At 44.3% G+C, this 26,044-nt stretch overlaps 2 protein-coding genes across 2 annotated transcripts in view; both read right to left on the reverse strand.

The window, feature by feature from the left end:
* Nucleotides 1-4,419: 4,419 nt before the first annotated feature.
* LOC112245862 (ankyrin repeat domain-containing protein SOWAHC-like) lies at nt 4,420-6,607 on the reverse strand. Its single transcript, XM_024414034.2, has 3 exons — nt 5,608-6,607; nt 5,085-5,471; nt 4,420-4,767 (listed from the first exon to the last, which is right to left on the reverse strand). Exons 1-3 carry the CDS (start codon nt 6,403-6,405, stop codon nt 4,420-4,422), a joined length of 1,533 nt encoding a protein of 510 aa, XP_024269802.2. The 5' UTR covers nt 6,406-6,607.
* A 9,037-nt stretch (nt 6,608-15,644) lies between these two features.
* The window catches only part of LOC112239824 (E3 ubiquitin-protein ligase SH3RF3), an 80,707-nt gene continuing 70,307 nt past the window's right edge, over nt 15,645-26,044 (reverse strand). The window contains exons 8-9 of the mRNA XM_042319732.1: nt 25,306-25,637; nt 15,645-15,888 (exon numbers count right to left, since the gene is read on the reverse strand). Coding sequence (XP_042175666.1) covers nt 15,720-15,888; nt 25,306-25,637 — 501 coding nt within the window. The 3' untranslated portion in view covers nt 15,645-15,719. The remainder of the gene's footprint in view (nt 15,889-25,305; nt 25,638-26,044) is intronic.

Genomic DNA, 26,044 nt, shown 5'->3' on the forward strand with positions numbered 1-26,044 from the left:
GACTTGGGCACCTCAAATGTTCTACTGCTTGAGCTCCTGTTCTTCTTATAGAATATTAGCTCAAAAGTTTTGTGGAGCTCTTACACCTAAATATAAACAGTACCAACACACAAAATGAGTACCGTAACCTATTTCAAGTCAAGCACTGATTAGGGATGAGAGGAGAAATGAGGGAGGATAAGAGAGATGAGGGAGGAGAGGAAAGAGGAGAGCATAGACACATCATGAACACAACAGGTGCTGACTGGGAGTTGACTTTGAACAGTAACAGGTGCATAGTAGCTCCATCTAACAGCCTGTACACCTGCAGAGTAATGAATACTAGATTAACCTCAACTGTTTATAGCCAATCAAAGAGCATCAATAATTCAACCACACCACAGCAGACCTATCATTATGTTTCAGCATTAGTCTCGTATAGACATTCAATATCTATAGCAATACCTCTGTGTAAAGTAATTGTATACTTCTGCTTTGACTATAAAAACACACAGGCATCAGATGTATGAAAACAGTTATTGCTTTATTTCCCCAATAAGATTCAAAGTGAAAAGAAGGGGGACTATGAAAGGAATCTGGGAAGAGAGGAGAAACATTCAAGTGTATAATACATATACAATGGCTCAAAACTGGAGTGGAATCAGACAATATCAGACAGACGGAACGGACGGACGGACGGACGGACGGACGGACGGACGGACGGACGGACGGACGGACGGACGGACGGACGGACGGACGGACGGACGGACGGACGGACGGACGGACGGACAGACAGACAGACAGACAGACAGACCAAGAAAACACATAGACAGACACAGATAGACAGGCAGTGCACAGCATCTTTGCATTCATCCAACATTAGGAAAAGTGACATCAGGTGCCCAGCAGTCAGACTGGTCTGTACAATATGCAGTATTTATCTATAGTATACAAGGACAATGACGACATCTAAACTGCAACATATGAGTGAGGAACTTCAGCTCAACACTAAGATGTTCATGCTGGAGAATTTGAGGGTATGTCCAAAAACATTTGAAATATTAACAGTCATTTATTGTGTGAAAATATAGGTAAAAATATTCCGGGACATTTGTACCACAGAAGGAAAACATGTATTTATTCTATGGTAAATTCATGAACAAGTAAAAAACGTGATTGAATGAATGACTGTTTGTAGAGCAGGGTCTGTGGAATGGGCCATAGATGTACAGTATGTCCTACTCATTGGCTACAGTTCTGCCTATATGGATTTGATCTGCTGTAAAGAAAACCAAGTGATTACTTTTTCTTTCTTTTTTACATGGGGGCTCCTTTTTCCCATCTCAATTCTAGGAGTTCTGACCCTTTCTTTTTTACATGGGGGCTCCTTTTTTCCCATCTCAATTCTAGGAGTTCTGACCCTTTCTTTTTTACATGGGGGCTCCTTTTTCCCATCTCAATTCTAGGAGTTCTGACCCTTTCTTTTTTACATGGGGGCTCCTTTTTCCCATCTCAATTCTAGGAGTTCTGACCCTTTCTTTTTTACATGGGGGCTCCTTTTTCCCCATCTCAATTCTAGGAGTTCTGACCCTTTCTTTTTTAAAAGGGGGCTCCTTTTTCCCATCTCAATTCTAGGAGTTCTGACCCTTTCTTTTTTACATGGGGGCTCCTTTTCCCATCTCAATTCTAGGAGTTCTGACCCTTTTACATGGGGACTCCTTTTCCCCCATCTCAATTCTAGGAGTTCTGACCCCTTTACATGGGGACTCCTTTTCCCCCATCTCAATTCTAGGAGTTCTGACCCTTTTACATGGGGACTCCTTTTTCCCATCTCAATTCTAGGAGTTCTGACCCTTTTACATGGGGACTCCTTTTCCCCATCTCAATTCTAGGAGTTCTGACCCTTGGGGACTCTTTTCCCCCATCTCAATTCTAGGAGTTCTGACCCTTTTACATGGGGGCTCCTTTTCCCCATCTCAATTCTAGGAGTTCTGACCCTTTCTTTTTACATGGGGGCTCCTTTTCCCCATCTCAATTCTAGGAGTTCTGACCCTTTCTTTTTTACATGGGGGCTCCTTTTTCCCCATCTCAATTCTAGGAGTTCTGACCCTTTCTTTTTTACATGGGGGCTCCTTTTTCCCCATCTCAATTCTAGGAGTTCTGACCCTTTCTTTTTTACATGGGGGCTCCTTTTTCCCATCTCAATTCTAGGAGTTCTGACCCTTTCTTTTTTACATGGGGGCTCCTTTTTCCCCATCTCAATTCTAGGAGTTCTGACCCTTTCTTTTTTTACATGGGGGCTCCTTTTTCCCCATCTCAATTCTAGGAGTTCTGACCCTTTTACATGGGGACTCCTTTTCCCCCATCTCAATTCTAGGAGTTCTGACCCCTTTACATGGGGACTCCTTTTCCCCCATCTCAATTCTAGGAGTTCTGACCCTTTTACATGGGGACTCTTTTTCCCATCTCAATTCTAGGAGTTCTGACCCTTTTACATGGGGACTCCTTTTCCCCCATCTCAATTCTAGGAGTTCTGACCCCTTTTACATGGGGACTCCTTTTCCCCCATCTCAATTCTAGGAGTTCTGACCCTTTTACATGGGGGCTCCTTTTCCCCCATCTCAATTCTAGGAGTTCTGACCCTTTCTTTTTTACATGGGGGCTCCTTTTTCCCATCTCAATTCTAGGAGTTCTGACCCTTTCTTTTTTACATGGGGGCTCCTTTTTCCCATCTCAATTCTAGGAGTTCTGACCCTTTCTTTTTTACATGGGGGCTCCTTTTTCCCCATCTCAATTCTAGGAGTTCTGACCCTTTCTTTTTTACATGGGGACTCCTTTTTCCCCATCTCAATTCTAGGAGTTCTGACCCTTTCTTTTTTACATGGGGGCTCCTTTTTCCCCATCTCAATTCTAGGAGTTCTGACCCTTTCTTTTTACATGGGGGCTCCTTTTTCCCCATCTCAATTCTAGGAGTTCTGACCCTTTCTTTTTTACATGGGGCTCCTTTTTCCCCATCTCAATTCTAGGAGTTCTGACCCTTTTACATGGGGACTCCTTTTCCCCCATCTCAATTCTAGGAGTTCTGACCCCTTTACATGGGGACTCCTTTTCCCCATCTCAATTCTAGGAGTTCTGACCCTTTTACATGGGGACTCCTTTCCTCCCATCTCAATTCTAGGAGTTCTGACCCTTTTACATGGGGACTCCTTTTCCCCCATCTCAATTCTAGGAGTTCTGACCCTTTTACATGGGGACTCCTTTCCCCCCATCTCAATTCTAGGAGTTCTGACCCTTTTACATGGGGACTCCTTTTCCCCCCCCATCTCAATTCTAGGAGTTCTGACCCTTTTACATGGGGACTCCTTTTCCCCCATCTCAATTCTAGGAGTTCTGACCCTTTTACATGGGGACTCCTTTCCCCCCATCTCAATTCTAGGAGTTCTGACCCTTTTACATGGGGACTCCTTTCCCCCATCTCAATTCTAGGAGTTCTGACCCTTTTACATGGGGACTCCTTTCCCCCCATCTCAATTCTAGGAGTTCTGACCCTTTTACATGGGGACTCCTTTTCCCCCCATCTCAATTCTAGGAGTTCTGACCCTTTCTTTTTCTATTCCTGACCATTTCAGGAATAGACCATTCACAGTCTAGCGAATGTAACTTAAAATGTGCAAAGTTTTTCGAAGTTTACTGCTGGTAAAACATCTACACAATCCATAGGTTATAGACTCACCTATTTCATTCTGGTTAAACCTCCAAAGTGACATGTGCAGTTACATCGAGATTCGTGTTGAAGGTGTTCAGTGGTTATTTTGACTTGTCTTTATAATAATTGTAGAAGTTAAATAATTATGTTAAATATATTAAAGAATTATGTAGAGGTAATTACTGTAAGCAGCACCTTAAATCCCCACAGGATTCAGATCTATTGAGTGAACATTTTTCGTACAGTAAAATTATCCCAGATGTAATTCTCAGTAATCTCTCATGGACAGATTACAGAAACATAAACGGTATGAGCATCTGACCAAATTACACAATATTTTAGTTCTGGGATTCATTTCCCAGTGACTAGTAAACGGTGCCAAATCTAAAGTTGAAAGTAGGCCTACAGTTCCCAGACCCAGGTTAAGCTTACACCTGGATGGAAAAGCATGCTCATGTTTTTTAGTCCAGGACTAAATGTAATATGTGTTGGGTGGAAACTGGGCCCTTAGTACTAGATCCCATGTCATAATGGTATCATAATCAGTAGGCTGGTTATTAGGGCCGCCTTTGATCTGTTACTGCATGTGCGATTCTAACACTGCAGTGATTTATCCAAACAGATTGGAAACTGGTCTGCCTTTGAGGGGGCTGGTTGGGCTGGTCTCCCCCCTTTCTCCCTCCTCCACTCCCTCCCCCGTCCCTCTGAAGGAGGTGCTGTGGATGATCTGGGTCTTATGGCGTCCCCGGTGGAGCCGTGCGTTGATCCGACTCAGAGATGACTTCCTCTGAACAGCCTTGCTCCTTCCTGCCCCCCCCTCCCTCCCCCTCCCCTGATCCGTTCAGCAGCCTCAGTGGGTTCAGGTTGGACTGGAGAACTCTGGGTAATCTCCACCGCCCTTGTGCCCCACTGTCTGCGTTCTCCGTGTCTGATTCTCCTCCTCCTACAGGGCTGGTCCCACCCCCTGGCTCCAGGGCTGCAGTAGAGGGGGCTCCAGGGGGAAGGTATTGGCCAGCTCTCCTCCCGCTGTAGTCTCTGGCCTCTGGGTCTACAGACCACTGGTCTACCAGCACATGCACCACCTGACAATCACAGCACAGAAAACTTGATTTTGAAAACAATTTAAACCACAGGGCAGGGTGGAAGGGCAAGGGCACGCCACAGAAAACAAGGGTGGAGGGCAGGGCAGGGTGGAGGGCAGGGCAGGGTGGAGGGCAGGGCAGGGTGGAGGGCAGGGCAGGGTGGCAGGGCAGGGTGGAGGGCAGGGCAGGGTGGAGGGCAGGGTGGAGCGCAGGGCAGGGTGGAGCGCAGGGCAGGGTGGAGCGCAGGGCAGGGTGGAGGGCAGGGCAGGGTAGAGGGCAGGGCAGGGTGGAGGGCAGGGCAGGAGGAGAGCACCTACCTGTGTGTGTCCATGCATAGCAGCCAGGTGAAGGGGAGTGTACCCAGCACTAGAGCGTACATTAACATCCACAGGGACATTGTTCTGCTTGGCATGCTCCAGTAGCTGTGTCAACAGCTCCTCGTTGCCCTGCTTGGCAGCCCAGTGGAGGCAGGAGAAGCCCGTCACAAAGTCCCTCTTGGTCAGCAGGCTGGGGTCCAGGATTAGCAGCGGATACAGACTGTCCCACTGGCCGTCCGAGGCACACAGCATCCACTCATGTTCCAGGGGGTCCAGGGCCACTGAGACACAGTCCCCATCTGCAGACGACAGGAGAGATGTGGAGTCACCGTCGCTCCTGACAGAGTCTCTGAGACGAGAGCCACGGTTGATCAGAGACCGACGTACCTGGAGACAGGCAAAGACAGAAAGGAACAATTAGTAGGCTACATCTCAGAAATGGCAGCCTAAACAACCTTAGACCAGAACCAGTGTGGAAAATCTGTACATACAATAGAATAAAATAAAAGTGTGAGTAGTCTACCTGTGGGGAACTGCTCATCATCAGCTCTATGAAGTTCCTGCGGCTGCTCTTGGGGGTGTTCCAGTCTCCATCCAGTCCCTCCCACCCACCGTCCTCTGACAGAGCGCTGGTCAGCAGAGCCTTCTGGGAGCCCCGGGAGGTCCTCCTACTTCCCCTCACCTGCACCTGTCCAGCCAAAACACTTGAGTCTGTCCCCAGTGCTGGAGCTGACTCTCTCCTCCTCCTGTCTCTTAGCTTCACCTCTCCACCTGAGAAGGTATCATCACTAACTTCTCTAAGCTTCACCTCTGTGACTCCACCTGAGATAACATCAATAACTTTACCTTCCTCTAGGCAGCATGGATGATGAAGATTACCGTTTGATTCCATGCCATTATCAAGCCAAGATAGGGCTTCGGGTGCATTTGAGTCTTTTTCAGGTGAATCACATTTATCACTAGAATGTCCGTTTCCATCTCGGCTGACATTGCTACTCCCATCCCGTTCTCCAGATTCAGATAGTGGGCGGTCCCTACCACACACCCCGTTGCCGTTACTCTCTCCATCGTTGCCAGGGTCTGTGCGCTTCACGGAGCTTGTGCTGTTTTCCTTCAAACACACGAATTTCACTTCATCCTCCAGTTTTATGAAAGCAACGCTGTCAACGTGACGGTTCAACCTTTCATTGAACAGTGTTTTCTTTGACGCATCACTTTTCCACACGGATTCAAAATGATCAATCAGGTCCATATGTCTGACCAACCCTCCTCTCTCCGTTAGGAACTCCAAGACGGCTTGTTCTGTGCATTCGGTCGCCATTTAGAATAAATTGTGGAAATAGCCAACACAATAATAACGATTTAAAATGTTTCTTTCCCACGTTGCATCGTTTCATCCGTGCATCACTGACAGGTCTCTGAAGTACGCCGATAACAGCATATTCATTATCACCATCATCCTAATCCCTACTCTCCGATTCTCTCCTCCAAGAGACAAACCGTGTGTGACAGACAGGGGTCGCAGTAAGCATCAAAACATCATCCCCCTCCCATAGCATCGTAATTAGAGATCAGTGAAACTGGCATACTTGTTTGGCCATTTTGGATCCAAAGTTCTGTTTGAAATGAACAGGGGTCCATCCCTGATAGAGCCACCATGGTAGCTGTGGAAGGTTTTCATTTGGATGATACCATTGTGTTTAAAGAAGGGGTTACCAATCATTTATGTAAGTGCAACGTTATCTACAATCATACAAACCGCTGCTGTTCACAAAGAAAGTGAAAAATTCCCGAAATGTAGCCTAAAATTGCGTTTTATTTATGTGAATTGCAGAGTTTTAAAAAATAGGGGTTCAACAAGGGTTCTTCTAAGATCCTCAAAGTTCATTGAAGAACCTCGGGGTTCTTGACACCGAAAAATGCCCCCAAAAGGTTCTTCCAAGAACAGTCCTAGCTTGCTTGCTATTATGAAAATCGAATTCTTGCTTGCGCCGTGCCTAAGAACAGCCCTTAGCCGTGAGATATTGGCCATATATTCAATTCAATTCAAGGGGCTTTATTGGCATGGGAAACACGTGTTAACATTGCCAAAGCAAGTGGGGTAGATAATATACTAAAGTGAAATAAACAATCAAGATTAACAGTAAACATTACAAATACAGAAGTTTCAAAACAATAAAGACATTACAAATGTCATATTACGTATATATACATATATCACAAACCCCGGACGAGCCTTATTGCTATTATAAACTGGTTACCAACGTAATGTTTTGTCATACCCTTGGTGGTCTGATATACCATGGCTTTCAGCCAATCAGAATTCAGGGCTCAAACCACCCAGTTTCTAAAGGGAAATAATGCACGCTTTAGAATGCCCTTCAAGGCTATCTGAAAGGAGTATTCAACAATGCACGGTTAGTTAGAATATGATAAACACTATTGCTGCATTGGGTGCAGATGACTAAACTGCTCCCTTATTTGTGTGTGTCTATGTCTACAGGTATACTGACGACGAGGCACACAAATGTATGTGCAATTGGTATTGGTTTGCTGCATAATGTTATACAGACCACGTGTATCATCTACAGTTAATTGTAATGGTTTCTCTAAAACCTTGTAGGACTCTTCAATGAAGATCCCAAAGGACTCTACATTATGGACAGGGTAATGTGTATGAAAACCGTTGTCAAAAGTGAATACTGTTTTTGACCACAAAAACCAAGGTATGAGTACTGTCATGTGTAGGTTTTGATAATCATCTGTACTCACAAACTTCATCCTCCCTACACCTCTGATGAATGTAACAGGAAACCTGTTCGATCACCATGCACTGCAAAAGGATTCTGGCTATGGATAGCATACAGAGGACATTCAACACATCAACATCAACATGCAAGGTGATGTAACCATTGGACTTGGGGCTGTGCTGGGAGATGACCTCATATTTGGATTTTAAAATGTTGCTTTGCCATTAAAATCATAATAAACACAGACAACTAAAATATTGTGTTATTGTTATGCTGATCAATAATAATAATAATCATAACAATTAGATATTTTTCTACATTTCCTCTGCTGTGTCCTGGTGCGCATTCAGCAGGATACAATGTTTTGGAATGTTCAGATATAACTATGTAATGTAGCTAGAACAAACATGCTTCTCCGACAAGGAATCATTTCTTCTCTATTAATTTGGCATTTCTGTTGGCATTTCTATCTGCAACGTTTGGCAAATGAACGTGGCCCTGGCCATTGTCCTCATGGAAATATTTGTGGTTGCAGTGTAGTACTGAGACACTAGAGGGCGCGAAACAACTGCTTTAGAGAGAAGAAATGAGAGAGAAACTGCCATGCACTATGATACATTTCTCGTTCAAAATGATTTCTCATCCTCATTATATAATTTATATATTAAATAACGACCAATAGAACACTCAGAATATCAACAAAGAAATCTAGATATTTTCATCAACCTCTCAAGAATGTATGCTTTATTCTTTTCAGTTATGTTTCTAGTGGTCTGTAGACTATGTAAAGGGTGTTTACTGCCCTACTGAGATGATCTATGATCTTCAGTGTTCTCTTCATGAAGCTCTATGCCCTTCTCACCTTCTCCTGACACCCTGCTGTGCTGCCTGGCTGACTGCCACACACACAGATCTGGAATGTGGCCAGTTGATGCTGTGGAATCTACATAAATACAGTATCTGCAGCAGCTGAGCTGTGTGTGTTTGTTTGTATATAGAGGTTTTAGGCTTGGTGAGGGACTGAACGAGGTCAAACCTATCTTGTGCCGGACCAGGGGTGTTTGTGTGTGTGTGCGTGGAAACAGTGGATAAAGCATGTGCGTGGGTAGTGGGTTGGAGTGGGTAGTGGGCTGGGTTGACCTTGTTGAGGAGGATGGGATATCTGGGTTGGGGTGACCTGTATCCTGAATAGAAACACACCAACACAGAACCTGGCATGCAGAAGTGCTGTTGGCATGACTAGAATGGTGATCAGTGTCCTTACAGCCCAGTTTCCTAAACACACACACCTCTCTACCCTGTGATGACACACACACACACACACACACACACACACACACACACACATCTCTCTACCCTGTGATGACACACACACACAGTGTCACACACACACCTCTCTACCCTGTGATGACACACACACACCTCTCTACCCTGTGATGACACACACACACACACACACACACACCTCTACCCTATGATGACACACACACAGTGTCAAACACACGCCTCTCTACCCTGTGGTGTCACACACACACCTCTCTACCCTGTGATGACACACACACACACACACACACACACACACACACCTCTCTACCCTGTGATGACACACACACACAGTGTCAAACACACACACACACCTCTCTACCCTGTGATGACACACACACAGTGTCAAACACACACACACACACCTCTCTACCCTGTGATGGCACACACACACACACACAGTGTCAAACACACACACCTCTCTACCCTGTGATGACACACACACACACACACACACACACACACTCTCTACCCTGTGATGACACACACACAGTGTCAAACACACACACACACACCTCTCACCCTGTGATGACACACACACAGTGTCAAACACACACACACACACACCTCTCTACCCTGTGATGGCACACACACACACACACAGTGTCAAACACACACACCTCTCTACCCACACACACACACACACACACACACACACACACACAGTGTCACACACACACCTCTCTACCCTGTGATGACACACACACACACACAGTGTCAAACACACACACACACACACACACACCTCTCTACCCTGTGATGACACACACACACAGTGTCAAACACACACACACCTCTCCACCTATATAGCATGTGTGTCAGCCAGGCCTTAGCTTCACTCTAAATGCAAATAGGTGTGAGGTGATTATTCCTGACAGCCTTGCTGTCACCCACCTCCACCGGGACAGAGAGAGGGAGGAAGGAAGTGATGGAGAGGAGGCAGTAGTGAGATAGCATGTTTGTCAACAGGCACGAGGCGAGACAGGTTGTATTAAAACAAAGGCATTTATTGCAAAAATGCACTTGACATGAAAAACCAACCAAAACCACGAGGTCATCATTACGAGACAATGTTTAATGATCACATGATCACATGGTAGAATGCTGGTCACCAGCGGAGGGCAACTCTGGCACCCACGAAATATAAATAATCTGGACAATATACAGTATCAGTCAAAAGTTTGGACACAGCTACTCATTCAAGGGTTTTTCTTGATTTTTTACTATTTTCTACATTGTATAATAATAGTGAAGACATCAAAACTATGAAATAACACATATGGAATCATGTAGTAACCATAAAAGTGTTAAACAAATCAAAATATATTTTATATTTCACATTCTTCAAAGTAGCCACTCTTTGCCTTGATGACAGCTTTGCACAGTCATAGCATTCTCTTAACCAGAATCATGGCACCTGGAATGCATTTCAATTAACAGGTGTGCCTTGTTAAAAGTTAATTTGTGGAAATGTTTTCCTTCTTAATGCATTGTGTTGTGACAAGATAGAGGGTGGTATACAGAAAATAGCCCAATTTGGTAAAAGACCAAGTCTATATTATGGCAAGAACAGCTCAGATAAGCAAAGATAAACAATAGTCTATCAATACTTTTAAGACATGAAGGTCAGTTAATTTGTAAACATTTCAAGAACTTTGAAAATTTCTTCAAGTGTAGTTTCAGAAACCGTCAAGAGCTATGACAAAACTGTCTCTCATGAGGACCGCAAAGGGTAGGAAGACCCAAAGTTACCTCTGCTTCAATTTAGAATTGAAGGCACACTCAACCAGCATGGCTACCACAGCATTCTGCAGCGATACGCCACCCCATCTGTTTTGTGCTTAGTGGGACTATTGTTTGTTTTTCAACAGGAAAATGACCCAAAACACACCTCTAGGCTGTGTAAGGGCTATTTGACCAAGAAGGAGAGTGATGGAGTGCTGTATCAGATGACCTTGCCTCCACAATCACCCGACCTCAACCCAATTGAGATGTTTTGGGACGAGATGGATCGCAGAGTGAAGGAAAACAAACCAACAAGTGCTCAGCAACAAGTGGGAACTCCTTCAAGACTGTTGGAAAAGCATTCCAGTTGAAGCTGGTTGAGAGAATGCCACGAGTGTACAAAGCTGTCATCAAGGCAAAGGGTGGCTACTCTGAAGAGTGTAAAATATAACATATATTTTGATTTGTTTAACACCTTTTTGGTTCCTACATGATTCCATGTGTTATTTCATAGTTTTGATGTCTTCACTATTATTCTAAAATGTATAAAATAGTACAAATAAAGAAAAACCCTGGAATGAGTAGGTGTGTCCAAACTTTTGACTGGTACTGTATAAATATATATATATATATATATATTCTTTATTTTCTGTTGCAGTAATGTAACACTTCTCTTGTAACACTTCTCTCATAGTTAGACAGCATTAGATTCAGCATGAGAAGTCAGTGGTACAGCACTCACACCAGACAATCTGTAAAGTCTTGTCAGTGGTACAGCACTCACACCAGACAATCTGTAAAGTCTTGTCAGTGGTACAGCACTCACACCAGACAATCTGTAAAGTCTTGTCAGTGGTACAGCACTCACACCAGACAATCTGTAAAGTCTTGTCAGTGGTACAGCACTCACACCAGACAATCTGTAAAGTCTTGTCAGTGGTACAGCACTCACACCAGACAATCTGTAAAGTCTTGTCAGTGGTACAGCACTCACACCAGACAATCTGTAAAGTCTTGTCAGTGGTACAGCACTCACACCAGACAATCTGTAAAGTCTTGTCAGTGGTACAGCACTCACACCAGACAATCTGTAAAGTCTTGTCAGTGGTACAGCACTCACACCAGACAATCTGTAAAGTCTTGTCAGTGGTACAGCACTCACACCAGACAATCTGTAATGTTTTGTCAGTGGTACAGCACAGCACTCACACCAGACAATCTTGTCAGTGGTACAGCATCACACCAGTAAAGTCTTGTCAGTGGTACAGCACTCACACCAGACAATCTGTAAAGTCTTGTCAGTGGTACAGCACTCACACCAGACAATCTGTAAAGTCTTGTCAGTGGTACAGCACTCACACCAGACAATCTGTAATGTTTTGTCAGACAAACCAGAAAGACAGTTGACACTGACTCATCACACCAGACAATCTGTAAAGTCTTGTCAGTGGTACAGCACTCACACCAGACAATCTGTAAAGTCTTGTCAGTGGTACAGCACTCACACCAGACAATCTGTAATGTTTTGTCAGACAAACCAGAAAGACAGTTGACCTGAACACACTGACTCATGGGAACACTGGGGAGCAGGAATAGCAAGATGTGTGCTGTGTGGTGACTGAATCATGTGGAAGTGCTGCATCTCCAACAAGGAGGTGATTTAGCTCCACAGACAAATAGTAGAAACAGACAAACAGGCTGGCATTTTGGGTTCAGTAGAAACAGGGTTACAGCTGGTTCATCTGGGGCTAAGGGTTGCTTCTGGACCGGGTTTCACTCTATTCACTCTCTGAGGAGGAGGAGGAGGAGGAGGAGGGGAGGGACTGGGACCCATCCAGTCCTTTCACATCACAGTGTGTGTGTTGGTGTGTACGTGTGTGTGTATCAGGGCTTGATGGAAAGACTCTAATCTCATCTGAATCTTTGGGTGTTTAAAGTCATCTGTCTGTCACCCAACTCGGGGATTACCCAGACTCCCCGGCTGCTGCTACTCGAATCAGAACCAGATGGTCTCACACAAGGGTGTGCTTTGTGCTGAGATGGAGTGTGCTGTCTGTCTATTGTAGATCTAGTCTCATCTGTGGTGTAGCCAACTTGTTCTGGCCTTCCTAACTCTGTGTGCTTCTGTTTCACTATGTCTTCCTGACCTGTAGACTTATCTGCTTTACTCTTCTAAACCAGTTGATCCTACTTCTGTTGTTGAACAGCTGTTTTGTGCGGAGTCAATGAAACAGTAGTTGTGTGCATAGATAGGAGTGGACCACTGTTGTGTGCTTAACCAATGAGAGAGGAATACTGCTGTGTGCTTAGCCAATAAAAAAGGACCACCATTGTGTGCTTAGCCAATGAAAGAGGAGTACTGTTGTGTGCTTCGCCAGTGAAATAGGAGGTTTGATGTAGCTTGCCAGACGTGAGGTATGTTTAAGACCATTTGAGACCATTGGTGTGCTTTCTGTCCCGTTGTTGAGCTGCCACATGGCTGGTATTAACCACTGCTGGTCACACGCGCATGCACTCACACACACACAAACACACACATACACACACAGACACACACACACCGACCAGAAGGAACAAGTATAAGGTGAGCCAGGGTCTTTAGGTGCTTCTGTAACCAGTCCGGCCTGTCTCTAGCCATACCACACATTCATATGGACACTCATGTTTAGAGCATATACACATTGAAGCAGTAGAAAAATACTATGCACCGCCTGATGATGTCAACATCATAAGTCATTGATGAGGTTGATGAAGGACCCCTCCCATAGCTGTCCTGGGAGTGCCTGCGTGGATAAAGGCCCCTGCTCCTTTGAGGCTGGTTGGAGCTGGGGTGGCGGTGTTTGTTGTGTTATGTGTGTGTGGGTATTACTATCCTTGTGGGTACCGGAAATCCTCACAAGGATAGTAAAAAAGGAAAATTATCCCCCATGGGGACATTTCCCAGGTCCTTACGAGGACAAAGGCTATTTTAGGCGTAGAGGTTAGGTTTAGGGTTAGGGTTACAATCAGGGTTAGGGTTAGGGGTTAAGGTTAGGGTAAGGGTTAGGTTTAGTGTTAGGGTTAGGGAAAAAAGGTTTAGGGAAAGTAGGATTTTGAATGGAAATCAATTTTAGGTCCCCACAAGGATAGTAAAACATACAGTTGATGTCAGAAGTTTACATACACCTTAGCCAAATACATTTAAACTCAGTTTTTCACCATCCCTGTCATTTAATCCTAGTAAAAAATCCCTGTCTTAGGTCAATTAGATCACCACTTTATATTAAGAATGTGAAATGTCAGAATAATAATAGAGAGAATGATTTATTTCAGCTTTTATTTCTTTCATCACATTCCCAGTGGGTCAGAAGTTTACATACACTCAATTACTATTTGGTAGCATTGCCTTTAAATTGTTTAACTTGGGTCAAACGTTGCGGGTAGCCTTCCACAAGCTTCCCACAATAACTTGGATGAATTTTGTCCCATTCCTCCTGACAGAGCTGGTGTAACTGAGTCAGGTTTGTAGGCCTCCTTGCTCGCACACACTTTATCAGTTCTGCCCACATATTTTCTATAGGATTGAGGTCAGGGCTTTGTGATGGCCACTTCAATACCTTGACTTTGTTGTCATTAAACCATTTTGCCACAGATTTGGAAGTATGCTTGGGGTCATTGTCCATTTGGAAGACCCATTTGCGACCAAGCTTTAACTTCCTGTGTGTGTGTCTGATGTCTGATGTCTTGAGATGTTGCTTCTATATATCCATATAATTTTCCTTTCCTCATGATGCCATCTATTTTGTGAAGTGCACCAATCCCTCCTGCAGCAAAGCACCCCCACAACATGATGCTGCCACCACCGTGCTTCACGGTTGGGATGGTGTTCTTCTGCTTGCAAGCATCCTCCTTTTTCCTCCAAACATAACGATGGTCATTATGGCCAAACAGTTCTATTTTTGTTTCATCAGACCAGAGGACATTTCTCCAAAAAGTACGATCTTTGTCCCCATGTACAGTTGCAAACGGTAGTCTGGCTTTTTTACGGAGGTTTTGGAGTAGTGGCTTCTTCCTTGCTGTGTGGCCTTTCAGGTCATGTTGATATAGGACTCGTTTTACTGTGGATATAGATACTTTTGTACATGTTTCCTCCTTCACAAGGTCCTTTGCTGTTGTTCTGGGATTGATTTGCACTTTTCGCACCAAAGTGTGTTCATCTCTGGGAGACAGAATGTGTCTCCTTCCTGAGTGGTATGATGTCTGCGTGGTCCCATGGTGTTTATACTTGCGTACTATTGTTTGTACAGATTAATGTGGTACCTTCAGGCATTTGGAAATTGCTCCCAAGGATCAACCAGACTTGTGGAGGTCTACAATTTTCTGAGGTCTTGGCTGATTTTGTTGATTTTCCCATGATGTCAAGCAAAGAGGCACTGAGTTTGAAGGTAGGCCTTGAAATACATTCAGGTACACCTCCAATTGACTCAAATTATGTCAATTAGCCCATCAGAAGCTTCTAATGGCCATGACATCATTTTCTGGAATTTTCCTAGCTGTTTAAAGGTCAAAGTCAATGTAGTGTATGTAAACTTCTGACCCACTGGAAATATGATACAGTGAATTATAAGTGAAATTAATCTGTCTGTAAACAATTGTTGGAAAATTGACATGTGTCATTCTCAAAGTAGATGTCCTAACAGACTACAGTTTGTTAACAAGAAATTTGTGGAGTGGTTCAAAAACAAGTTTTAATGACTCCAACCTAAGTGTATGTAAACTTCCGACTTCAACTGTATGCTCTGTGTGTGTGTGTGTGTGTGTGTGTGTGTGTGTGTGTGTGTGTGTGTAGCGATCCTGTTCAGAAGATTTCTACAAAGCTGCCGGGGAAGAGCCCAGTGCGTCCAGTCCTCTGCAGAGTGCCTTTGTACCAGCCATCTTCTCTCTTCTTATGAACAAACACCACATCTCCCTCTCTCAGCTCAATCTCTGCCTCGCTCTGAGGGGGGTAGGGCACAACCACACGATACCTAGGGAGGGAGAGTTATGAATAATGATGCACTGTAACTCATATTAAGACACACACACACACACACACACACACACACACACACACACACACACATGCACACATACAGTAAGAGTTGATATATGCAGCTACTCAGGTCAACATCATTCAGCAGTCTTGTACATAAACGGCTCACACAGATTTATAAGTGCATGACACTTTGGAGTAGTGTGTCTGGAGCAGTGTGTGTGTGTGTGTGTGAGTGTGTGTGTGTATGTTAAGCGGCTGCTCTCAGAGAAAAAATACATGTCTGTGTAAACCAGAGGAGCTATAGCTCACAGTGACCGCTGAAGGACTGATAACCTACAGCTAGTATCAAGCTCCAAGCTGTGAGTGTGTGTGTGTCTGTGTGTGTGCGTATGTCTGTGCGTATGTGTGTGTGTGCACGCTAGTGCTTGCACTTTCTTGCGCTTGCTTGCGTGTGTGTGTGCTGGAGGGCACTATTATCTCTGACACACACCGATGGGGATAGGAGAAGAGTGATGATCAGAGGCTCATTTATTTTTTGTGCTGCAGTGGCATAGACTAGCGTATGTTTCAAGGTGTGTGTATGAGAGTGTGTGTGAACACAGTATATTTGTTGTAACACAGTATATATTGGTGTAACCCTAGATTGTAAACTGACACGGCCACATGGTTTGTGTCTCTTTGTTAACAAGAACTTGTGCGCAATCTCTTATATGAAGGAAGTCTCTAAGTTATGCTCGCCTGAGTTAGAACACCTCATGATAAACTGTCGACCACACTATTTAACAAGAGAGTTTTCATCTATATTTTTCATAGCTGTCTATTTACCACCACAAACCAATGCTGGCACTAAGACCACACTCAACGAACTGCAAACAAGAAAATGGTCACCCAGAGGCAGCTCCTAGTGGCCGGTGAATTTAACGCAGAAAAACTATAATCTGTTTAACCTCATTTCTACCAGCATGTCACCTGTGCAACTAGAGGCTAAAAAACTCTAGCTCACCTTTACTCCACACAAATACGCAATAAAAATGTCCGCCCCGCCCTCCATTTGGCAAATCTGACCATAACTCATCCTCCTCATTCCTGCTCACAAGCAACAACTCAATAAGGAAGTACCAGTGACATGCTCAATACGGAAGTGCTCCTCAGGTGGTAGAGCATGGTGCTTGCATATGCATGACTGTAAGTCACATTGGATAAAAGTGTCTGCTAAATGGCATATATTATTATTAAAAATCAAATCAAAGTTTATTTGTCACGTGCGCCGAATACAACAGGTGTACAGTGACATACAGTGCCTTGCGAAAGTATTCGGCCCCCTTGAACTTTGCGACCTTTTGACACATTTCAGGCGTCAAACATAAAGATATAAAACTGTATTTTTTTTGTGAAGAATCAACAACAAGTGGGACACAATCATGAAGTGGAACGACATTTATTGGATATTTCAAACTTTTTTAACAAATCAAAAACTGAAAAATTGGGCGTGCAAAATTATTCAGCCCCCTTAAGTTAATACTTTGTAGCGCCACCTTTTGCTGCAATTACAGCTGTAAGTTGCTTGGGGTATGTCTCTATCAGTTTTGCACATCGAGAGAGTGAAATTTTTTCCCATTCCTCCTTGCAAAACAGCTCGAGCTCAGTGAGGTTGGATGGAGAGCATTTGTGAACAGCAGTTTTCAGTGCCATCCCCACTGCCAAAAAGCACCTAAAGGACTCTCAGACCATGAGAAACAAGATTCTCTGGTCTGATGAAACCAAGATTGAACTCTTTGGCCTGAATGCCAAGTGTCACATCTGGAGGAAACCTGGAACCATCCCTACTGTGAAGCATGGTGGTGGCAGCATCATGCTGTGGGGATGTTTTTCAGCAGCAGGGACTGGGAGACAAGTCAGGATCCTTGATGAAAACCTGCTCCGGAGTGCTCAGGACCTCAGACTGAGTCAAAGGTTCACCTTCCAACAGGACAATGCAGGAGTGGCTTCGGGACAAGTCTCTGAATGTCCTTGAGTGGCCAGCCAGTGCCTGGACTTGAACCCGATTGAACATCTCTGGAGAGACCTGAAAATAGCTGTGCAGCAGCACTCTCCATGCAACCTGACAGAGCTTGAGAGGATCAGCAGAGAAGAATGGGAGAAACTCCCCAAATACAGGTGTGCCAAGCTTGTAGCGTCATACCCAAGAAGACTCGAGGCTGTAATCGCTGCCAAAGGTGCTTCAACAAAGTACTAAGTAAAGGGTCTGAATACTTATGTAAATGTAATATTAACTTTTTTTTATTTGATCAATTTTCAAACATTTCTAAAAACCTGTCTTTGCTTTGTCAACAATGCAATCCATTCTCTAATACGTCTGTAACAAAAATGTGGAAATCTGAATACTTTCCGAATGCACTATATAGTACATGTATGAAATCGGACAAATGTAAGCAACCAGCTTATTATTATAATTACCCCCAAGCTATACAACTGCTAAATACACTGAACAAAAATATAAACACAACATGTTAACACAACATAGCATGTAAAGTCTCATGAGCTGAAATAAAAGATCCCAGAAATTTTCCACACGCACAAAAAGCTTATTTCTGTCAAATATTGTGCACAAATTTGTTTACATCCCTTTACATCCCTTAGTGAGCATTTCTCCTTTGCCAAGATAATACATCCACCTGACAGGTGTAGCATATCAAGAAACTGATTAAACAGCATGATCATTACACAGCTGAACCTTGTGTCGTGGACAAAAAAAGGCCACTCTAAAATGTGCAGTTTTGTTATACAGCACAATGCCACAGATGCAATTAGCATGTTGATTGCAGGAACGTTCACCAGAGATCGTTTAGAGAATTTGGCAGTACGTCCAACTGGCCTCACAACCGCAGACCATGTGTAACCACGCCAGCCCAGGACCTCCACATCCGACTTCGTCACTTGTGGGATCGTCTGAGACCAGCCACCTGAACAGCTGATGAAACTGTGGATTTGCACAACCAAAGAATTTCTGCACAAACTGTCAGGAACTGTCACAGGGAAGCTCATCTGCATGCGCATCGTCTTCACCAGGGTCTTGAACTGACTACAGTTCGTCGACGTAACCGACTTCAGTGGGCAAATACTCACATTCGATGGCCACTGGTACGCTGGAGAAGTGTGCTCTTCATGGATGAATCCTGGTTTCAACTGTACTGGGCAGATGGCAGACAGTGTGTATGGTGTCATGTGGACGAGCGGGTTTCTGATGTCAACGTTGTTGAACAGTGAGCCCCATGGTGGCGGTGGGATTATGGTATCAGCAGGCATAAGCTACGGACAACAAACACAATTGCATTTTATCGATGGCAATTTGAATGCACAGAGATACCGTGACGAAATCCTGAGGCCCTTTGTTGTGCCATTCATCCGCCACCATCACCTCATGTTTCAGCATGATAATGCACGGTCCCATGTCGCAAGGATCCGTACACAATTCCTGGAAGCTGAAAATGTCCCAGTTCCTCCATGGCCTGCATACTCACCAGACATGTCACCCATTGAGCATGATGGGATGCTCTGGATTGACGTGTATGACAGCGTGTTCCAGTTCCTGCCAATATCCAGCAACTTTGCACAGCCATTGAAGAGGAGTGGGACAACATTCCACAGGCCACAATCAACAGCCTGATCAACTATGTGAAGGAGATGTGTCACGCTGCATGAGGCAAATGGTGGTCACACCAGATACTGATTGGTTTTCTGATACATGCCCCTACCTTTTTTTAAGGTATCTGTGACCAACAGATTAATATTTCTATTCCCAGTCAGCCTGATCAACTCTATGCAAAGGAGATATAAGGCAAATAGTGGTCACACCAGATGCTGACTGGTTTTCTGATCCACTCCCTTACCTTTTAAAAAAAGGTATCTGTGAACAACAGATGCATATCTGTATACATATCTCAGATGCATATCTCCTGTTCCAAGATGGCATAGCAGTCAGATTTTATATATTTTCTTTTCCAAAAACTCAACTTCAAAACACTCTCCTGCAACCCGCCTCACCAATTTAAAACATTTTTTTTATTTACCTCAAATCTGAAATCCACAATAGAAGCTAGCCAGAAGCTAACCAGAAGCTATCCAGAAGCTAATGGGGTGGCAGGGTAGCCTAGTGGTTAGAGCGTTGGCCTAGTAACTGGAAGGTTGCAAGTTCAAACCCCTGAGCTAACAAGGTACAAATCTGTCATTCTGCCCCTGAACAGGCAGTTAACCCACTGTTCCTAGGCTGTCATTGAAAATAAGAATTTAACTGACTTGCCTAGTTAAATAAATAAATAAATAATCAGAAGCTAGCCAGTCTACTGGCTAACGTTAGTATTCAGCTAACCACGGTTTGTGGTCATCAGCTATCCTTTAGCTTCTCTCCATATCCCCGGATTTCAACCACAAGCTCTGGACATTTACACCTGGATCTCGCAGCTAGCTAGCTGCTATCCGTGTGACTATTGGCTTCCGTCGATCCCGGAGCAAACATCAATTATTCCGGAGCTAGCCAGCTGAAGAGTTCCATCAGCCACTCCTGGGCTACAATCACCTATCCGGACCCGTTTTACTGCCGATGCGGAGCCCCACCGGGCCTTCACAACTGGACTACCGACATTATCTGCCCGAGGCAGTTATGGCCCCAACTGGCCCCTCCGTCGTGACGTTACCTGAACGCCCATCTGCGGCCCGCTAATCGTTAGCTGTCTTATTGGCTGCTATCTGAATAGGTCTATTGAACAATTTTTCTTGGGTCACTATAACTATATCTATTTTGCCAATTGGATTGATCCCCTATACCACACAGAACCCCACTAATCTAAGAACGGAAACGCACGAGGTGGCTAAAAACAGACCATCCTATGCTAGCTTGCTACCGATGGCCTGGCTAGCTGTCTGAATCGCCATTACCCCAACCAACCTCACTACTAACTGGACCCTTATGATCACTCAACTAAGCATGCCTCTCCTTAATGTCAATATGTCTTGTCCATTGCTGTTCTGGTTAGTGTTTATTGGCTTATTTCACTGTAGAGCCTCTAGCCCTGCTCATTATACCTTATCCAAACTTTCAGTTCCACCAGCCACACATGCGATGACATCACCTGGTTTCAATTATGTTTCTAGAGACAATATCTCTCTCATCATCACTCAATACCTAGGTTTACCTCCACTGTATTCACATCCTACCATACCTTTGTCTGTACATTATACTTTGAACCTATTTTATCACCCCCAGAAACCTCCTTTTACTCTCTGTTCCGGACGTTCTAGACGACCAATTCTCATAGCTTTTAGCCGTACCCTTATCCTACTCCTCCTCTTTTCCTCTGATGATGTAGAGATGAATCCAGGCCCTGCAGTGCCTAGCTCCACTCCTATTCCCCAGGCGCTCTCTTTTGATGACTTCTGTAACCGTAATAGCCTTGGTTTCATGCATGTTAACATTAGAAGCCTGCTCCCTAAGTTTGTTTTATTCACTGCTTTAGCCAACCCGGATGGTCTGCCGTGTCTGAATCCTGGCTTAGGAAGACCACCAAAAATTCTGAAATCTCCATCCCTTACTACAACATTTTCAGACAAGACAGAACGGCCAAAGGGGGCGGTGTTGCAATCTACTGCAAAGATAGGGTTCTGAGTTCTGTCCTATTATCCAGGTCTGTAAAAAAATCCACCTCTCTAAAAACAAGTCTCTCACCATTGCCGCCTGCTATAGACCACCCTCTGCCCCCAGCTGTGCTCTGGACACCATATGTGAACTGATTGCCCCCCATCTATCTTCAGAGCTCGTGCTGCTAGGCGACCTAAACTGGAAAATGCTTAACCCCCCAGCCATCCTACAATCTAAGCTTGCCCTCAATTGAGGATGCCCTCAATCTCACACAAATTATCAATGAACCTACCATGCATCACCCCAAAGCCGGGCACCCTCATAGATATCATCCTAACCAACTTGCCCTCTAAATACACCTCTGCTGTTTTCAACCAAGATCTCAGTGATCACTGCCTCATTGCCTGCATCCGTAATGGGTCAGCGGTCAAATGACCTCCACTCATCACTGTCAAACGCTCCTTGAAACACTTCAGCGAGCAGGCCTTTCTAATCGACCTGGCCGGGGTATACTGGAAGGATATTGATCTCATCACGTCAGTAGAGGATGCCCGGTTATTTTTTTAAAATGCCTTCCTCACCATCTTAAATAAGCATGCCCATTCAAGAAATTTAGAACCAGGAACAGATATAGCCCTTGGTTCTCTCCAGACCTGACTGCCCTTAACCAACACAAAAACATCCTATGGCATTCTGCATTAGCATCGAACAGCCCCCGGTGATATGCACATTTTCAGGGAAGCTAGAAACCAATATACACAGGCAGTTAGAAAAGCCAAGGCTAGCTTTTTCAAGCAGAAATTTGCTTCCTGCAACACAAACTCAAAGAAGTTCTGGGACACTGTAAAGTCCATGGAGAATAAGAACACCTCCTCCCAGCTGCCCACTGCACTGAGGATAGGAAATACTGTCACCACCGATAAATCCACTATAATTGAGAATTTCAATAAGCAGTTTTCTACGGCTGGCCATGCTTTCCACCTGGCTACTCCTACCCCGGTCAACAGCACTGCACCCCCCACAGCAACTCGCCCTAGCCTTCCCCATTTCTCCTTCTCCCAAATCCGTTCAGCTGATGTTCTGAAAGAGCTGCAAAATCTGGACCCCTACAAATCAGCCGGTCTAGACAATCTGGACCCTTTCTTTCTAAAATGATCTGCCGAAATTGTTGCCACCCCTATTACTAGCCTGTTCAACCTCTCTTTCGTGTCGTCTGAGATTCCCAAAGATTGGAAAGCAGCTGCGGTCATCCCCCTCTTCAAAGGGGGGACACTCTTGACCCAAACTGCTACAGACCTATATCTATCCTACCATGCCTTTCTAAGGTCTTCGAAAGCCAAGTCAACAAACAGATTACCGACCATTTCGAATCCCACCATACCTTCTCCGCTATGTAATCTGGTTTCAGAGCTGGTCATGGGTGCACCTCAGCCACGCTCAAGGTCCTAAACGATATCTTAACCGCCATCGATAAGAAACATTACTGTGCTGCCGTATTCATTGATCTGGCCAAGGCTTTCGACTCTGTCAATCACCACATCCTCATCGTCAGACTTGATAGCCTTGGTTTCTCAGATGATTGCCTCTCCTGGTTCACCAACTACTTCTCTGATAGAGTTCAGTGTGTCAAATCGGAGGGTCTGCTGTCCGGACCTCTGGCAGTCTCTATGGGGGTGCCACAGGGTTCAATTCTTGAACCGACTCTCTTCTCTGTATACATCAATGATGTCCATCTCTAGGCAGACGACACCATTCTATATACTCTAGCTCTTCTTTGGACACTGTGTTAACAGCCCTCCAGACGAACTTCAATGCCATACAACTCTCCTTCCATGGACTCCAATTGCTCTTAAATACAAGTAAAACTAAATGCATGCTCTTCAACCAATTGCTTCCTGCACCTGCCCGCCCGTCCAACATCACTACTCTGGACGGTTCTGACTTAGAATATGTGGACAACTACAAATAACTCTGCTGGCAATGACTGGAACGAACTACAAAAATCTCTGAAACTGGAAACACTTATCTCCCTCACTAGCTTTAAACACCAGCTGTCAGAGCAGCTCACAGATTACTGCACCTGTACATAGCCCATCTATAATTTAGCCCAAAAAACTACCTCTCCCCCTACTGTATCTATTTATTTATTTTTGCTCCTTTGCACCCAATTATTTCTATCTGTACTTTGCACATTCTTCTACTGCAAATCAACCATTCCAGTGTTTTACTTGCTATATTGTATTTACTTCATCACCATGGCCTTTTTTTGGCCTTTACCTCCCTTATCTCACCTCATTTGCTCACATTGTATATAGACTTATTTTCCTACTGTATTATTGACTGTATGTTTGTTTTACTCCATGTGTAACTCTGTTGTTGTATGTGTCGAACTGCTTTGGTTTATCTTGGACAGGTCGCAATTGTAAATGAGAACTTGTTCTCAACTTGCGTACCTGGTTAAATGAAGGTGAAATAAAAAATAATTAAATAAATACCCAGTCATGTGAAACCCATATATTAGGGCCTCATAAATGTATTTCAATTGACTGATTTGCTTATATGAACTGTAACTCAGTAACATTTTTGAAATTATTGCATGTTGCGTTTATATTTTTGTTCAGCATAGTTAGTTAAATAGTTAACCAATAGCTACCCAGAATATATTCATTGACCCTTTTTGCACTAATCTCTTTTGACTCATCACATACGATGCTGTTACTGTTTATTATCTACCTAGCTGCCTAGTCACTTTATCCCTACCTATATGTACATCTCTTCCTCAATTACCTTGTGCCCCTGAACATCGACTCAGTACTGGTACCACATGTATATAGCTAAGTTATCGTTACTCATTGTGCATTTATTCCTTGTGTTATTATTATAATTATTTTTTGCATTGTTGGGAAGGGCCCGTTAGTAAGCATTTCACTGTTAGTCTACACCTGTTGTATACGAAGCATGTGACAAATAAAATTATATTAGATTTTTTGACAAACACACATACACACACTAACACACGCACTCTACACACACACACATTGTAATGCTGTGGTATTGTGGATTTTATATTGTACATTTAACAGAGTAATAATGTAATAATGTATTGTGTTATTTATGATATATGGGGATCCTAATAAATACTACTCAATACTGTATATGTATACCTCTCTCTGAACAGGGTGTGTGTATGAGAGTGTGTGTAACCACAACACTGTATATGTATACCTCTCTCTGGACAGGGTGTGTGTATGAGAGTGTGTGTAACCACAATACTGTATATGTATACCTCTCTCTGGACAGGGTGTGTGTATGAGAGTGTGTGTAACCACAATACTGTATATGTATACCGCTCTCTGGACAGGGTGTGTGTATGAGAGTGTGTGTAACCACAATACTGTATATGTATACCTCTCTCTGGACAGGGTGTGTGTATGAGAGTGTGTGTAACCACAATACTGTATATGTATACCTCTCTCTGGACAGGGTGTGTGTATGAGAGTGTGTGTAACCACAACACTGTATATGTATACCTCTCTCTGGACAGGGTGTGTGTATGAGAGTGTGTATAACCACAATACTGTATATGTATACCTCTCTCTGGACAGGGTGTGTGTATGAGAGTGTGTGTAACCACAATACTGTATATGTATACCTCTCTCTGGACAGGGTGTGTGTATGAGAGTGTGTGTAACCACAACACTGTATATGTATACCTCTCTCTGGACAGGGTGTGTGTATGAGAGTGTGTGTAACCACAATACTGTATATGTATACCTCTCTCTGGACAGGGGTTTGGGTTCAGGCCGGAGGGCCAGCAGTGCGTTTCCAGTGCGGGGCGTCGGGGGCGACCGGGGGAAGTTGAGATCGAGGGATCCTGACTTCCTGTGCAGAGGCTCTAACCCCATGGCCCCCACCATCTCACTCTCAATTGGACAAGACCCGGCACGCCCCTGAGCTTCCATAGGACAGGAACCAGAGCGGGTGTGATGTGGGAGGACGGCACCCGACAGGGGGAGGGTCGGGGGGGAGGACGGGGGAGAGCGAGATGACTTCTTCTTGGCCGCGGCTCCCGAGAGAAGCTTTAGCAGACCTCCTTTCTTCTCTTTCTGCAGACAGAGAGAACGAGACGGAGAAGAGAAGGGGATTATAAAATGATGAGTCTCTTCTTTTCACTCATCTACAGACTATCTGTTCTCTTTGTCTGACAGTATCACTCCTGGTCTCAGAGACAGTTATCTGGTGTCTACCTGATGTAATAATGGCACCTTCTGTTTGCCAGTACAGTATCTGAAATCTGAGTGTCGTTCTCTGATCTGCCACTAGAGAGCAGCACATATACAGAGCAGATAGTTTAGTTTCGATGTATGTGAGGTGGAACTTACTGTGTGTGTGTGTGTGTGTGTTTCTGTGTGTGTGTTTCTGTGTGTGTGCTTCTGTGTGTGTGCTTCTGTGTGTGTGCTTCTGTGTGTGTGTGTGTGTGTGTGTGTGTGTGTGTGTGTGTGTGTGTGTGTGT

The sequence above is a fragment of the Oncorhynchus tshawytscha genome, linkage group LG03 (genome assembly GCF_018296145.1).
Source record: "Oncorhynchus tshawytscha isolate Ot180627B linkage group LG03, Otsh_v2.0, whole genome shotgun sequence".
Taxonomy (NCBI): domain Eukaryota; kingdom Metazoa; phylum Chordata; class Actinopteri; order Salmoniformes; family Salmonidae; genus Oncorhynchus; species Oncorhynchus tshawytscha.